The sequence below is a fragment of the Ctenopharyngodon idella genome, chromosome 20 (assembly GCF_019924925.1).
Source record: "Ctenopharyngodon idella isolate HZGC_01 chromosome 20, HZGC01, whole genome shotgun sequence".
NCBI lineage: Eukaryota > Metazoa > Chordata > Actinopteri > Cypriniformes > Xenocyprididae > Ctenopharyngodon > Ctenopharyngodon idella.
In genome coordinates this window covers 24,999,354-25,017,001 of record NC_067239.1, presented here as the reverse complement: position 1 = coordinate 25,017,001, position 17,648 = coordinate 24,999,354, and the positions used below count along the sequence as shown (strand labels likewise).

At 36.1% G+C, this 17,648-nt stretch overlaps 1 protein-coding gene and 1 long non-coding RNA gene across 3 annotated transcripts in view; one reads left to right on the top strand and one right to left on the bottom strand.

Moving 5' to 3' along the window:
* Positions 1 to 9,963, top strand: part of itpkb (inositol-trisphosphate 3-kinase B) — a 34,055-nt gene extending 24,092 nt beyond the window's left edge. The window contains exons 6-8 of the mRNA XM_051875365.1: positions 3,409 to 3,510; positions 4,510 to 4,581; positions 5,164 to 9,963. Coding sequence (XP_051731325.1) covers positions 3,409 to 3,510; positions 4,510 to 4,581; positions 5,164 to 5,376 — 387 coding nt within the window. The 3' untranslated portion in view covers positions 5,377 to 9,963. The remainder of the gene's footprint in view (positions 1 to 3,408; positions 3,511 to 4,509; positions 4,582 to 5,163) is intronic.
* Positions 1 to 13,180, bottom strand: part of LOC127502438 (uncharacterized) — a 33,683-nt gene extending 20,503 nt beyond the window's left edge. The window contains exon 1 of one of the 2 annotated variants that reach the window (XR_007926863.1): positions 12,637 to 13,180. This is a non-coding gene — a long non-coding RNA (uncharacterized LOC127502438). The remainder of the gene's footprint in view (positions 1 to 12,636) is intronic. The other variant, XR_007926862.1, reaches the window with a different exon arrangement.
* Between the last annotated feature and the right edge of the window lie 4,468 nt (positions 13,181 to 17,648).

Below are 17,648 nucleotides of genomic sequence, written 5' to 3'. Positions count from 1 at the left end.
TGCTCTTCGTCTCCTAATTAGGACCTGAAATAGATAAAAATTAAGTTTGTTCTTCAAAATAAAGAAGCAATGTAGGAGAATGGTTATTTTGTGCAAACAGCGGGAAACTCCGTATATTTATGCAGTGTGCGCATGTCAAAAATTCCGATTTGAAGCTTGTGACAAACCTCGAATATCAACCCGATCACTTTATTTAGCGTTCATGTAAACACTATGTTCAAATTCATCAATCGGAATGAATTAATTCTGATTGAAACAAAAGGTGTCCATGTAAATGTAGCTATTGTTTAACACGTGTGTCAAATATTGCCTTATTAATTTTAAGTATTTGGGTTAAAGGGAATATTTCAGTTTCAAAACAAGTTGAGATCTCTTTCTTAAAAAAAAAAAAAAAGCAAAAAATCTGGGTTACAATAAGGCAATTGCAATGGAAGTAAATGAGTCCAACTTTTTAACGTTAAAATACTCACTGTTTTACAAGTATAGCCACGGGACATAATATGCATGTTAACAAGATATAAATTTTACTCATTTGCCATGACAAAACATCATAATCCCAAAAATGACTGTACACTTATGATTAAAACAACTTTACAGCTCAAATAATACACAAGCTTTCACACATGAATATGGCTTACTAAACTTTTCTTTGTAATGTTATGTTCAATTTTACTTCATTGCCATGACAAGAAACATTATAATCCCTTTACAGCTCAAATAATACACATGCTTTTACACAAGAATTACTGTAATATAAGTCCTTTTATAAAATTATAAGCTTTCCATTGCTGCTTTTAAATCCTTCAAAATTAGCCCCATTCATTTGCATTGTAAGTGCCTCACTGTAACCTTGATTTTTACTTTTTTAAAGAAAATTAGGGTCGAGACAATTATTTTTTTTTGAGAACGAACATTATGCCACAACAATGTTGTCGATTAAGCTTAACTTCAATCGTGAGTTAATAAAAGGGATTTTGGAAGCGCAGTGCTGTTTTTATCTAGGAAATCAGGGTAACCTTGAACCCACACGTTTTAATGAGATCCCGAACTTCATACTCCGATGAGGGGGCAGGATTGGCCTTTTTCAAGAGGTTGATTGCGACTGAATGTTTCTGTCACACACACAGCCTGTTCGTGGCACGTTCTTTGAGCTCAACATCAGTCAGTGACAGGCTGCAGCTCTCACAACATGATTTCAGTTCTGTAATTCCGGCCTACAGCACACGGTCCTAATAATGTAAATGCACCCTCATGGAAAATGTCAAGAAGACATAATACAAGTTTGAAAACCTTCTGCTAATTAAGCCAAACCAGGCGGCCGTGATTCCATTAAGACAAGCAAGAGGAGATTAGAAAGCTTATATTTGGTCTCTGTCATGATTTTCCAAAATATATCTTCGTTAAAGAGAGCTCTGCAGATGTCCTGCATGAATGGGGAAGGATAGGTTCTCTTTTGGCACTTTCCATTAGCACAAAGGGCAGGTTCTCCCCCTCTTTCACTCTTTTCGTGGATGGGGGATGCCCTGGGCGGCTCTACATAAAAGTCTTTTCTAGGGTGCGCGATATGATCAAAGTCTTATATCGTGATAATATATAATCACAATATAGTTATTTTTGCTTTAAATAAGTATTTTATTATATCAAAATTACGAATACTAGCATAGTCAAAAAACGAACGCTAGCATAAGTTGAAAAAAAAAAAAACTTACAGAAGCTTACAGATGATACATATAGCAAAATTAATTCTCTTTAACTGCTTATTGCACTTCAGCAGTTTAAAAAACACTTGTTTTTAAACCACAATGCTTAAAAATACATGTAAACGATAAGCTTTCATGACCACGCAGAACAGCAACAACACGTGAGCATAAACACGATAGAGATGATAGTCCAAAAAAAAAAAAAAAACTCTCTGCCGGTTGAAATAGAAATTTGTCACAATTGTACATGACGAAAACATGACTTATGAAAACCTCATGATTTAGAAAAAGCAAAATATTGTTCTGCAACAAAAAAGTTTGCGTTAGGGTTGTAAGGATATACCGGTCCTCGAGGGTAGATATCTAGTTTGCAAAAAAAATAAAAATAAAAATGTGGACGCAAAGTAGCTGCAAAAGGAGGAAACATGTTGAAACATGTTCGCCTATCCCTATTCGAGAACATAAGAAGATGCAGGTATGTTCCGTTTATAACTCAAGGCCATATGATTTCCGTAATGCAGAGGGAATCCCGGTTTCCAGTCATGAAAATGGAATTTACAGTATAACGCAGATATCACATAAAATGCGCAATTTAATGGATTGATGAATAAAACGAAAGCAGAGCTGTCTATGAATATTAAAGCGCAAAAAGACTGTTGTATAAATATATCTGTCTGTTTTGCGTGTCTCTGTGCGAATGAGCAGCGCCATTTCGTGTACTAGATACATAAAGGTTCAGTGTGTAAATTTTAGCAACATCTAGTGGTGAGGTTGCAAATTGCAACCAACGACTCAGTCCACCGCTCACCACTCCCTTTCGAAGCACATAGAGAAGCTACGGTGGCCGACACAGGACAAAGATGTCATTGACAGCAGAGAGTAGCCAGTCAAGCAAATGCGCTCTGTGGAGTAGTTTGTCCGTTTAGGGTTACTGTAGAAACATGGCGGCGCAAAATGGCGACTTCCATGTAAGGGGACCCGTGGTGTATGTAGATAGAAATGGCTCATTCTAAGGTATAACGGTTCATTATGTAAGGTCTTTATACACCACTGAAAACATAGTTATGCATAATATATTGCACTTTTGTCAATAGATCCTCCTAAATATTACACACTGGACCTTTAAGTACGCGCAACACTCAAATTGTTTTCAGTGTTTGCCGTCTCACTATCTGAGGACATGAACACAAGCATTTCCAGAGCTACTCTGAGAGAACACTTAATGAGCATTTCATCATTTTATTTGAGAAAAACCATTGTCAAATACACTCTGAAACTCAAAGCTCTTCACTACAACCGGTCAAAATAAAAGTCTGTTTTTTAAAATACAAATTGTTAATCTAATCCATAAGAAGTTATTAAATTTAATTGATTATGCTTTTGATTATGGAAATTTGAATAAACAAAGCAAACAATTGCTTTCATTTTTGTTATAATAAAGCATTTGTTCAACCAAAAAAAAAAAATAAATAAATAAAAAGTTCTCAGTTATTGGTCATTTTAACTGATCATAATAATAATAATTATAATAATAATAATAATAATAATTGATTGTTTAATAACGTATACTGTGATACCGTGAAACCGTTATATTTTCTGAGACTGTTATCATACCGTGAAAATCTCATACCGTTACAACCCTACTTTGTGGGGTTTTTTTTTTTTTTTGACCGGCACAATGAACTAATCTTCCCTTTCCCTTCTACAGAATGAGGACGGAACAGTAAACAGGGACTTTAAAAAGACTAAGACGCGGGAACAAGTGACTGAGGCCTTCCAAGACTTTGTCAAAGGAAACAAGAACATCCTGGTAAGTCTTTGCTCATGTGTTTATGTGCTTTAGAGCCTTCTGCCAATTTTAAAGTCTCCTGTGGCACACAAAGAGGAAGCGAGTGACAGGTGGAGCTAAACTCTCTCATTTACCCCCCAGGGTGGTTTGTAAACCTAAGGGTTTCCTTTGTGTGGTGCAGCCCCTTCAGAGTTATAGATGTTTGAAAGCAGCGAAAGCTCACCTGCTGTCAGGGAAAACCACTCTTTATGATGCACACAAACTTGATTATATTACAGAGAAATACACACATGCAAATACACAGCGCTTTGCATAATGCAGCTGTTGACACACAACATATTCTTGTGACATTAAAGTACTGTAAATGCAATCTTACTGGTTTAAACATTAATAGAATGTTTGCACTTAGCACAAAGAAATTATATTGCATGGCAGGATTCCCATGTTGTAACAGGGGTGTTTCCTTAAAGTTTAGCCTTATAGACAAACAGTTCCAAAGAACTCGTCCTTGGCTTCCTGTGGAGCATTTATTTAACCACGTTTGTCCACAGCGTGTCCTGAAACTTGATGTGCATCCTGATTCACTTACATGCTCTGTGATTCATCTGATAAATGTGCTTTAGATTTTACAGATAAACTTGCTTTTATTTCCACAATTAACAACCTCTGATTTAAATGCTTATATATATATATATATATATATATATATATATATATATATCTTATAAGTTATATATATTAAATAATAAATATATATAATTTATATATATTAAATAATATAACCATATCTTGATATAGTCTCAAATTCATTTTTTTTTTTTAACAAAATAAACTATACTTGTACATAATAAAATGATGAAAATTATATGCAGATTTAAATAAAAAAGGCTTATTTTCGCATTACATTATAGTTTTTTTATATATGCATCCAATATTATACTGAATAAGTATTTGTGACACTACATTTGTGGGTATTTTTATAGTTTTATAGTTGCTTATACTTTGTCTCTTTTCCCAAAGCATTCCTATCTGAACCGTCTGAAAGAGATCAGGGACACGTTGGAAGTTTCACCGTTTTTCAAAACGCACGAGGTAAACAGTCACTCTTTTGTTTATCATCTTAAGACACATTAGCTACACTAACAACCATGGAGGAATTAATAAATGCAACCTTTTACACACCCATGTGATAAGAGCATGTGAAAATGTATAATAGACAATAGCATCTATGCAAAGATCTGATTATACTGGATGCTTGAAGCTAGAAGAGCAGCTTGTTTGTATGCCTTGCATTACACAACCTCTTCTAATGGACTTTGAAGACAAATACACTAGATACACTTCATGCATTGGCAGTGTCAGAACTTTGTTTTAATATAAGGAGGTAGAACAGGCTATGCAAACACCGAGCCTTGTTTATTCACATTAAAAGATAACAAAAACAAACTGTAAGCTGGAAAACAGGGCACAGTTATGCACAACTATCTGTTTAATAAGTGAGTGTATGTTTGCTGCACAAATATAATGGAAACAGGATCTTTGTGTCTGTTGTGTCACGTTTACAAGTGTATTTGTGACGAAACATTTAAAGATGCGACACACAATGAACAGACTCTGACATTTAAGGCATTTCCGTGTCGTGCATGTGTAACTCTTCCCCTCTTTCGTGCTCAGGTGATTGGCAGTTCTCTTTTATTCGTCCATGACAAACGGGAGCAGGCAAAAGTGTGGATGATAGACTTTGGGAAGACCACACCATTGCCGGAGGGGCAGGAGCTGAGCCACAGGGCCACCTGGGTGGAGGGTAACAGGGAAGACGGCTACCTCTACGGCCTAGACCACCTCATAGACATTATTTCCCATATGCTAGCTCCTAAACCCCACTAGAGTAGGAGGATTCGATCTTCTCTCCCTGCCCTTGGGCGGGCCGCCCGCACTACAGTTCAAGACCTCGCTGGGTTCCCCCTAAAGCTATCCTAACCGATCGCCCCGTCTCACCAAAAAAGAAAACTGTAAAACTTAAAACAGAATGCCAGCCGCAATGGCCTTTTAAATGAGTGTGTATGTTTGTAAACTTGTAGATGCTGTACATATAGTGTAAATGCCAGTGTTTTAGTTCAGAACATGTGTGAATAGGATCTTTGCAGCTAGCGCTTTAACAAACAGGTGAATCTTAAAGCCACACTCCCTTTATGTGCATTCTTTTCAACATGCTTGTGTTATGGAAAAGTGTAAAGCACTTGCAGATATGTTTTACTCATGATCGTCTTAATATTTTGTTTTTAGATGCTGCAGAAAAATTTTAAGAATTTAATTCTCATCTAGGCACCACTTCTTATGTGAAACAAAAATCTAAATATTATATATATATATATATATATATATATATATATATATATATATAATGTTAAAGCCTTACAATCACATCATCTAGTTTATTGAGATATATTTATATTTGTAGGATTCTAACAATATTCATTTGTTTTATAGTTTTTTTTACCCTGTTAAGATAATATAAGTAGTGTTAAAATATGTCATTTATACTGAGTGCCTATAGTAGAACAAATTAATTTATCCCATTTGGTGGATGGTCTTACGCTGTGCTTTTATACTTAAATTCTTCATATTGACATTCCTTAAAAATTCAATCGCCATTTTGTGCCCAAGTAGGGCTGGGTATCGATACAGATTTTCCAGTTCCGGTTACAATTTTCACGGTTACAAGTTCTCAACTTAAATCCTAATTAATACGATACTTATGAATTTGGGTATGCATTTCAGTTATATTGTCTAGTCTCTCTATGTTTTTGTTTCATTATAATGAATCCACTCGAGTCATTTTGGGAATGAGGCTAGAGGTCTGCGCAGGATCAGTTTTCCTGCTCACAAATTTTAAATTTTGTCCCCCGCATAGAGATCAGTCCCATTCCAGTACGATTCTGTCCCTCTTCGGTGTCATAGGCCATTTTTTTCTAATCTAACACACGTATATGACGCTTCAGACCTCACCTTGTTGCCTTTGTCGCTATAGAGCAGGGGTGCCCAACCCTGTTCCTGGAGATCTACCTACCTGCAAAGTTTAGCTCCAACCCTGATAAAACACACCTAAATTCAGATCTCCAGGAGCACTTGATAATTACAGACAGGTGTGGTGAGCAGGGCTGGAGCTGAACTCTGCAGGAAGGTAGATCTCCAGGAACAGGGTTGGGCACACCTGCTATAGAGGGTATGCACTGACGTCACTTTCCCGCCGGAACACACCCCCTCAGCCAGACTGAGTGGCAAAAGAGCCTGCTGCATGACTGGATTTAATAGGGGAAACTGCGAAAACGCAAGTAAAACAAATGATTATCAGTTTAAACTAAAGGTTGGACTCAATATAATGTTCCTTACAACTTACCAAAGATGCAGTGATCCATGGATATTGACAGGCAGCCAGGAATCATGTTTTCCTGACATGCCTGATTTCGACGCCAGGGAAATACATAAAGCAAATTTGCCTGTGAACGCTTTATATAAATACAATATAGGTAGGTCTAAATCCGGGGGATCACTTGTATCAATGTTATATACATCATCATATTGCCCAGCCCTAAAACGTGTATTGTTTTTGTCAGTGTTTATTTAAAAACATCCAATTATGCTGAATATAAGATGCTTAATATTTAATTGATGAGTTGTTAATACAATATATAACAATACAATATACAGGGTATGGTTTTACCTCAAAATTCAACATATTGACACAAAATGATAACTGCAAATGCCTGGAGTCCAGTTTCTGTGAATTGCAGCGATCCATTTGCTTCTCTTTTCTGTAGCTTTTGGCAGTCTGTGAAAATATAGCTCAGATTTCTCGTCAAATCTATATGAAAAGTCAAACACACAGCTCTTTCCCGTTTTAGATGTGTTTTGTGTTGTTTTTGCAGCATTCACACTGAAAACCAAACCTTTTTTCCACTCAGTGGGCATAACCGCAGTTACTCCGGCCGACTGTGGCATCACATGCATACCCTCTATAGTCAAAAGGAAGATGCCTAGCTGTCATAAAATACCCCCCCCCCCAAAAAATATTGAGAGTTTCCAACTCCCTGAAAACTTTATTTTGCGCAGTAGATAAATAACATTCTGTACCTTCAAACAAAACTAAATTTGAGTAACTTTTATTTTATTTTTTAGATATTTATATTTTCCTGGAGTCCCATAAGTCAGGTGCCAGGTGCTATGGGAATTCAGACCTTACGGGTCGCACTATATGTTTTTGGTTCACTAAAAGAAAGAATATTTTCTTTGCGATTCGCCCACTGGTCGCATTTTTGGTACAACCCCACAACTTAATAGAAACATTTCTTGCCATCATTTGTATTGCATCACATTCAAAACTGGAAACAAAACAGACTACAAACTTTTCATATATTGCTAACTATCATATTAAAAATATGATTTTTTTTTTTTTTTTTCCTTTTCTTTTTTTTTGCTGTGTCAAGCAGCAGGGAGTTGATTTGGAGTGAGTCATTTTATCAGAACACAGTGCCATCTGTAGGACAGGAAGCACAGTACAAATATTTTATCACACAGCCACAAATGTAAAAGAGTAAAAGATTAATCGTTATCTTGGGATATTAAGAATCTACATCATAACTGTTCAAATGAAGATCACAATTAATTGGAAAATCAATATTTTTACCCAGCCCTATGCCCAAGTGCCCAAAATAATTGAGTGTCAAAGTTTTTTCTCAGGAAGTGGCTCCAGTTTAAAAAGATGTCAGTACCCGCTTGTGGTATGTTTTCAAGTTCTGCACTTCTATTGTATTTGAAAAAAAAAAAAAATCTGTAAGGGCTGCAAACACCAACTGCCCTTAGAGACACTATAATAAGGTTAAAATAAGAGCTTTTGTAAGAGCTATATTTTTTTTTATTAATACAGACTGTGATCTTAATCTACACATCTGTTAACCAAAAATGTCAAGCATTCCACGCAAGTTCAAACATAGCAGATTGTCACAAGAGCCTTAAGAAATGTTGTTCTTCCTTTGAAAAGTGCCTGAGGGCGCTGTTTGATGCAGCGCCTCTGAATGTTGACTCGCTACTCTTCGGAGCGCATCATGTTTGAGAGAGGTGATTGTTGTTTGCATGACTATTTGCCATGCAAATTAACCATCCCTGCATACCCCCAAACAATGAGATAATGCTCAAAGCAAAATATCGCTGGAGATAAAAACTAATTTGTTGGTCAGTATGGAAACCATGTGCTGACACCAGCATAAACGCAATCAGTGATTAGTCGTTGTTGATTTAGCCCGAGGCGAGGAACACCTAGGGCAGACCTACAGGTCAGGACGTCAACGCCACGCACTCCAGTCACACAGTAAAGGCAGAAGGGTTATTGAGAGGTCTCAAACCAAATGTCACCACACTGTTTTTTTTACCCATCATATATTTGTGACGAGATTTTGCTGTTGTTAAATGACCTTTTATGAATGCATAAGGAACAGAGAGGACAAAAGGTGGATTGGAAACTTTTCTCAAATCCTGCAGCCACAGTTCCCTAAACATGATTAAAAATGGGTCGGAAAAATGAAATGAGTCAAATTATAGCTGCTGTAAGTGATTTTTTTTAAATAGGCCTACCACATATAAACTTCACAACCTGACAGTTGGATATCACTAAAATATATATATATTTATAAAAAATATATATATTTATTAAAAAAAAAATTTATATATATATATATATATATATATATATATATACATACATATACACATACACACATATATATGATATAATAAAACACTTGCTATGAAAAATAGATTGTAATACATGGCTACTTTAAAAAAGCTGACAGGAAACATTCTTCTTGCCATCATAATGGTGTTGTTACGGCGTGTACCACAAGATGTGTGACACTAAACTGAAACCTAACCTGAAAAATTAAAGAAAAAGGTGACTTTTTGGAAACTAAAGTGATTTTTGCATTTGATGGCATTAAAAAAAATGCTTATAGCAGCTTTAATGAGGTCTATTCACCTCAAATTGCATTTTTCTGAACTAAATCTTATAAGGCCAGATGTACTTTCTCCCTACACAAGCTAAAACATGGAAGTAGGGCTTCCCCTGCTGTTTACGGTGCTGAATTACAGAGAACAAACAAAACTGACCAAGTCCTCCTTCTTGCCCTTGATGTTCATGCCATATTTGTGAGGTGTCAAAAATTGTGGGAATTTCTAGTGGTGTCATACGCATACTCATATTTATATTTTATGTTTTGTTACATTTTGCACAAGAACACTAAATGTAGCTGCATTGTTTGTTTTTTTTTCCCTCTTGTTTGTTTGGCTTTACCTCTCATATCTTGGTGATGTAGTGGTTCACTGTAATATAAGCTAAGCTCATTGCTGTGTAAAAAAATGTGCAAACGTCTTCAGAGTGTGCTCTGTCTCTTTAAGAAAATAAATCTCTGCAACCAGTGACATTTGACCCTGTTGCATTTATGTTGGTCAAGGCCTTGCTGCAGCCTGTTTAACACAAGGAACATTTACACAACATCAAAATTCTCCTGTGACCTCTGGTCCAGAACCTTTATCTATGTTTTAAGAAACTTAAGATCTTGCATCTCTATCTTGCTGTATGTTTGCCATATCCATGCAGCAATTACATAATTATGCTTGGTTGTAAAGTTTTACTGGAGAAAATGAACAACTTGTAAAAAAAAAAAAAAAAAAAAAAAAAAATATATAAATATATATATATATATATATATAATTATATGGTTTGGCTTTTCTTTATCTGCTGATAGAGATTTTAAAAAGTTTTATAAATAACTGAATAACATAGTTAAACATAATCTTGACTTCCATAGTATTTCCATACTATGGAAGTCAATGGGGTCCAACAACTGTTTGGTAACCCATATTCTTCAAAATATCTTTGTTTGTGTTAAGCAGAAGAAAGAAATTCATACAGGTTTGGAACAACTTGAGGGTGAGTAAATGATGACAATTTTCCTTTTTGGGTGAACTATCCCTTTAAAATCTGTTTTTCATATTGTACATTGTTATTCTATGATTCTAAAATTCACTTGTAGAATTTAAAATGACAGATTTTAGCATTTAATGATTTATTTTTAGACAAGATAAAGAAAAGCGTTATGCCTTTGCAGGAAATAAATACCGATGTAGTCTGATGAGGTCATATTCAATGTAAGTAATCATTCCTGGATTGTCAAACGGAAATCTAAATTTCTAGCGCCAATATTGATATGAATAAAAAAGATAAACACCAAAAAGTAAGTTATATGATGATTTACAAACACCTCAAAGGTCTTCTTAAAGGGGACCTATTATGCCCTTTTTCAAAGTCTTGTTTTTGGGGACTTCTAGAATAGGTTTTCATGCTTGAATATTCAAAAAACATCTTTTTTCCCCACATCTTTTTTATCGTTGCAGCACCTCTCCTTCCACTCTGTCAGTAACGATCTGTTTAGTTTCTGTGTCTATGAAGCCCCTCCTTCTGAAAAGCACAATGTGCTCTGATTGGTCGGCTGGACCAGTGTGCTGTGATTGGTCAACTGCTTTGAGCGTGTTTCGGAAATGTCACATTTCTTACCTTATCTACACAATGTCACATCTCTTACCTTTCAACACACTACTAAAGCAACTCAACCAGGCCTTGAACCATTTTCGCGTATGCCTTGGGCAATAATTATTTAAATGAGGAATACTGTGACATGTACGTTCCTGGAAGAAAACTAAAGGTGATGATACACAGGGCAACTTTTTGAGCAATGCTGCTGGGCAAGGTTGCCATCAACGGGCAACCAGGTGAGACACAGGGCCCACGGCCGGTCTAAAGTATCTAGATAGAAATCTGTTGCCCATTCTCAATGGGAAAGTACCCAAGCAGCATTGCCCGGTGATATTGCCCAAAAAAAGTTGCCCCGTGTATAACTAAAGAAAGTTGGAAATGTAAAAAAGCATAATAGGACCCCTTTTAAACAAACTGATATGTTGGAAATAACTCTAAATGATTAAAGCAAATAGTGAATAGTTGCCACCTAGTGTCTCTCTAGTTTAACGTACTGATGTGTTCTAAAGCCTATTCAAAATGATGCATACTTTTTTCCCCTTTTCCTCTTGATGACACTCACTGTCTTTTGCAGTACATATTTCTGGCATCCATCTATCCAGATGTAGGCTATTAGTCTATGGTGCAGCAGAGGGTGCACAAATAAAACTATTTTTATCTGATGGCATAAATAGTGGAGGTTAAGCAGCTTATTTTGCATTTTCTTCTCTTGAATAAACTGGACTACCTTATTTAGTCATACTTGGACTGATTCACACCGCTGGCAGTGAGCCTCAGAAATATTAGCCTGGGGAGCAGGGAGCTTGGAGTGAGGCCACGTTCAAGAGTCAGGAAGCCAACCGCCCACCAGCCTCACGCACACAACTATACTAATAAAAGGACCATACAGCAAAAACATTCAAGTATGAAGCCCTTGACCCATGGCGGTACTCATCCCACAAAGCACTGACATCAGAAAGCACAGTGCTAAAAAATAAATGTAGTCATACAAGTCAAACTTCAGAGCAGCAGCTCAGAGGAATAGGCAGAACTCAGGAGAGAAAAAGATTAGAAGACACTAGAAGTTTGGCAAATCTTTAGTCATAATTCATAGAGAGTATCGACTATTCTCTGCACTGAAGAAGTGAATACTGTTTTACTGACAAGGCCTTTAGGTTTAACTTAGGAGGCAAATAATTTATTGAAATACAGCGTTATATCTATAAATCAAATGTGCATTTACCTGTTGCATTGAATCATGATTGATACACAGAACATGAGGCAAATCAATGAAGAGCTTTAATTAGTTCTACACACTGAACTAATTAATAGAATGTGACACAAACACACAAGTAGACATTACGTACGAACGGACAGATAGTCTGGTAATAAATAAATATTTAAATAATTAAATATTGTCTACTTTACTGATTGTATGGCAGCTAAGAAAAAACAGCCCCTTAGAAAGTAGAAAACAATTTGCCTGACGATAAGACCAACGCTGCAACAACAACATCACAATAGTAATGTATTATTCATAGTCAGCAATAACTTCTCTCTCATCCAGCACTGTGTCTTACCTGTACCTTGTTCTTTCGATGTTTTCGGTGTCTTGGGGACTCTTGGTGATCAACCAAAAGGATCACGTTCTTCATAACAATCCAAAGAAATTTTTAATCCAATCAGTTACCGTTTGAGCCCATAGATGGCGCCATACTTCCGTTAATATGAAAAGACAGCGCGCAGTGACATGAGAAAGATGAACCTAGTACTGGTGAGATTGGCGGTCATTTATAAAGCATTTGCCCGAATGAGCACCGTGATTTTTCATCTTCGTCACACTCCAGCACAGTAGGTGGCGGTATGCACCTTTCCAGTTGGTTTACAACCCGCCAATAAATCCACAGAAGAAGAAGAAGAAGAAGAGCACTGTTATTATTCAGAACATTTGACAGCTGAAAACGACGATTAAAGGGTTAGTTCACCCCAAAATGAAAATTCTGTCATTAATTACTAACCCTCATGTTGTTCCAAACCTACGAGAATACTTTTTGTGCGCAAAAAAAAAAAAAAAAAAAAACCGGATGCAGTGTACTGCTCACGTGTACAGCGTCAGCCAATACTGAGCCGGCATTTGGACGTTAACACGGAAGCGCTACACTGTGCAGGGAAGATATTTTATTATTGTTTTATAGTTATTTATCGCTATTTTTGTTTTGTTTTTGCGCATAAAAAGTATTCTCGTTGCTACATAAAATTAAGGTTGAACCACTGTAGTCACGTGGACTATTTTAACGATGTCTTATACCTTTCTGGGCCTTGACAGTGGTCAAGTGGACATTGCTGTCTATGGAGAGCTCTCGGATTTCATCAAAAATATATTAATTTGTGTTCTGAAGATGAATTCTTACGGGTGTGGAATGACATGAGGGTGAGTAATTAATGACAGAATTTTCATTTTTGGGTAAACTAAGTTTAACCCATCACAAGTGAGTATTCCAGCGGGCCGTAATACAATAAGTATATAAATATGTACGATCATTCTAATTTATTATAGATATTGTAGTATATTGGTTCAATTTGTTACATTTGGATGTTTTACTATACCTTCAATGTATTTTTATTTTGGGTAGTTGTGGCCTAATGGTTAAAGAGTCCTTTAATGGTTAATGGTTAAAGGCCACGGGTTCGAGTCTCAGGCAGGAAATGTAGGTGGGGCAGTAAATGAACCTTTGAATCCTTTGTGTGGAAAAGTTGCAATATAATGTTTAGTTTAGTTCCCTATGGACTTCAGTGGAATGTTCTGAAGAAAAGGTACCATTTGTTTATGTTTGTGATGTCATAGTTACAGTGGGAATTGCATCTCCTGCATTCCTCGGCAGCCAGCTAAGACAGTCTGGGAATGAGAGGTTTCAGTAGTTGGGATGTTAGTTTCTGTCAACATACATCCAGATCATGATGTCTCCATGATGTCATTTGTTATTTCAGAAGACTAATATTGAAAAAGATACGAAAATATGAAATACATAAACAACCGTTTATAAATGTTGGCACTGAAATGTTTGTTTGGCTGACTTTGTGGTACTCAGTGGACATGAGTGATTGAAAGTATTACTGGTATATTTGTGTGGGTGTATCCTGTGGATACAAAGAAACTGAAAGGACTGATCACTATTATACTTAGGCTTTAATAGCCTACATTATTATACATCAAATATTATTACAGCTGTTTTGAGTTTTTTCATTTTTGTTCATGTAGTGAGCAGCTGGAGAATGAGTGCTAATCTAAGAGCGCCATCTGCTGGGCCTTCAAATAATAAAAGTCTTTTCTTTCAACAACTCGGAAGATATTGTATACAACAATTAAAAGAAAAAAAAAAAAAAAGGTTTATTAAACATGTCCAACATTTTTTAAATTTTGTGCAAATATGAATATAAATCCGCAAACAGTACATTAACAAAATCATATTAGTGGCTTTCAGACAAATAGTGATAGGCTAGTAATAAAAGCCTAAATTCAATCTGTTTATCATATGTGACAAAATGAGTCGCAATGAGCAAATTTTGAGTTATTTTGAGTAGTTTTCTGAAGGTTCCAAAACAAAATCACCTAGCAATCATACCTTAAAATCCCTGTTAATAAAACCTAATTTGGCACACATCTCGTCAAAACCAAATATCTATAGGAACATATATATATATATATTAAACTTTATTTTCAATATTTTGAAGTACTGTAATTCTGTTTATGTGTAGGCCTATATCAGGATCATGCGCTGTCTTTAAGCGAGCGCTTCGGATCTGTTAGTCCGTGCGAGTAAGATTGTTTTGTTTACATCAGCATTAGTTTGAAAATCACATTTCATTGGTTCGGACTCATGCCATCAAAAATTCGCTATGAATATTCACAAAGTTGGAATGCTGCGCTTTAAAACGATACCAGACTTGGACTAATGAGGAAGTTGCTGAGAGGAAGCGCGAGTGGTGAAGTCGCAGAAAACTCGTTTTTGTGAAAACCTCAAATTTGACCAAAATCAACATTTTTTTCTGATGTTGTATTACTTCTGCTCGGCCCTAGGAGTGGAAAGCAGTTTATGCTATTGACTTTCATTTTTATTATGGTCTTGTTTTTTTGAAAATGAGAAGTGTTAACAAATTGAGCATTGTGATATTCAATCCCATTTGTTTGGGTAGAAGTATTCCTCCTGCTGACTATAACTACCCACTCTTGTCTACTACATGAGGCGGTGGACATCTAAAATGAGCCTTGTCTTAGTGCAACTGGTTGCTCATTTCGGCTTGACACCTTTTTTTGGAGGGCACAGTGGCACCGTAGTGGTTTTCTCGGAACGGAGGATATGGACAGGGAGTGATTAAAGATGTCTGTGTAAATAGGGGCCAGTTGTGCAGCGCATGTTCTTGGTGTACACTAGTTTAAACCTCAGAATCTCTTTATTTACCCATCTCTCCTCAGCTGTAAACCAGCCCAGTATGGTTCATAAGAGTCTTCATGGTACAGAACAGTTTGTTTGGCATGTAGATCATGAAAGTGTTTGGTTTTACAAGCACGGCTGTACACATAACATTAAATTGTTTACTGAAACTATTCACGGTGCCTTTGGTTGGTTTTATCACGAGAGACGAGAAGAAACAGCAAGAGTAGAGGAATGCAGGGAAAAGGCCTGCGATGATAGAATACATGCCCAACTGCACGAGGAACAGCCTTATTTGGAAAAGGAGGCAAATGATTATGCTTTGGGAACAGTCTGAGATAACCCTAGACCCAGAAACACTATAAGAGGATATTTTTGGCATAGACAGTACTTTACCTCACAAATGCAATTTTGTAAATATTATGCATTTTGTTAATATCCAAATAATGTCTTTTATGCTGTGAAAAAGGAGAATGTTTTTACCTTTTCAGTTATATACAGTACTTGTCGAAATTTTAAAAATATTACAAATTTTTAATGTTTTTGAAAGAAGGCTGCATTAATTTGATCAAAAAAATACAGTAAAAACCGTAATATTGTGAAATATTATTACAATATAAAATAACTGTTTTCTATTTGAGTACATTTTTAAAATGTAATTTATTCCTGTGATGCAAAGCTGAATTTTTCGCATCAATACTCTAGTCTTCAGTGTCACATGATCCTTCAGAAATCATTCTAATATGCTGATTTGCTGCTCAAGAAACATTATTATCAATGTAGAAAACGGTTGTGCTGCTTAAAATTTTTGTGGTAACCGTGATACATTTTTTCAGGATTCTTGAATAGAAAGTTCAGTGAACAGTATTTATTTACATTTATTAAAGTAAAATGCAGTAGTCTGATGTCCAGATGGGTTAAGCTCAACTACAATGCAACAGTGTGAAAATTGATGTCAAGTCAATCCCAGTTCATTCAAAAAAGTTTTATGACGCCATCTTCTCATTTTCAGTGTACTGTTTTGCCTATAGTAAAACCGTATTGACATTTGCTGAAATCATAAAAGTAATAAAAACACCATGCTATTTACTGTATTGAAGAGCAACCTTTAAGGTAAGACCATTTGGCATTTGGAAAGCCAGACAGGATTCGTTTTCTTTCCTCTATACGAAATTGTTGAGGTTTGTGGATTTTTGGGCAGCTTGTAGACAACTAAAATAGCAGCTCACCTGATGGCATTTAAAGCATTTCTGACAGACATACTAAATCCCAGTCTTTCACAGCTATTATTAAAACCATCCCTTAAGCTAGGAAGTAATTGTGCGAGCACTCAGTCATATGCACTTCCAATACAAAGCAGGAATTAAACAAATATTGGAGGAAAGCATTGCAGTCTGTTCTGATGGTTATCATGCCTCATGCTTTTCAGTAGCAAAACCATTATGCATAAATAATTTCAAGTCCCACCAGTTTACAATCATGTAAGACATAACCAACATCTGTTTACATTACCTTGCCAAGATGAGCATTTTCACCAAGTGTGAATGCACTCCTAACAAACCAAGCACAGAAATACAAAGCCATCTGTCAGTTTTGTCCACACTAATACGTTTTCGTTTGAAAACGCATCTTTTTCTCTCCGTTTTGGCCTTCCGTCCACACTGAGGCAGCATCTTTATTACTTTTTTTGGTTAAAAATGATCCAAAATCAATTTTTGAGCAAGTACATAACCAGCCAGTGTTCAAAACTATCTCCTTACCTTAGCCCGATTCACAAAGGTAAGCTTGTAATAATGTTTTATAATAAAATCGGTACTTGTGGGTTTCCGCTGGAAATTTGAGCATGCAGGCGTTGGTCTTTGCTTCATTACGTCACGTCTGTTTACATAAAGAAGGAGTCCCAGCTAGTAACTATATGGCATGTGGAGGATGCTGCGGGTAGCGGATAATTTATAGACTTTTCTCACAGCAGCTGGAATAATTAAACTTATATTGATGGCAGATTGTAATCCAGAAAGTTCCAAAAGACAATCATCAGCGACAACTGGACATTCACCCGCAGTCAAAAGCAAAAGACTTCGGACTGCGGAGTGGCTACAGAAATTGAAATAAATGTTAAGTCAGAAAAGTCAGAACAAAAGTGGCAGACATGTTACTTA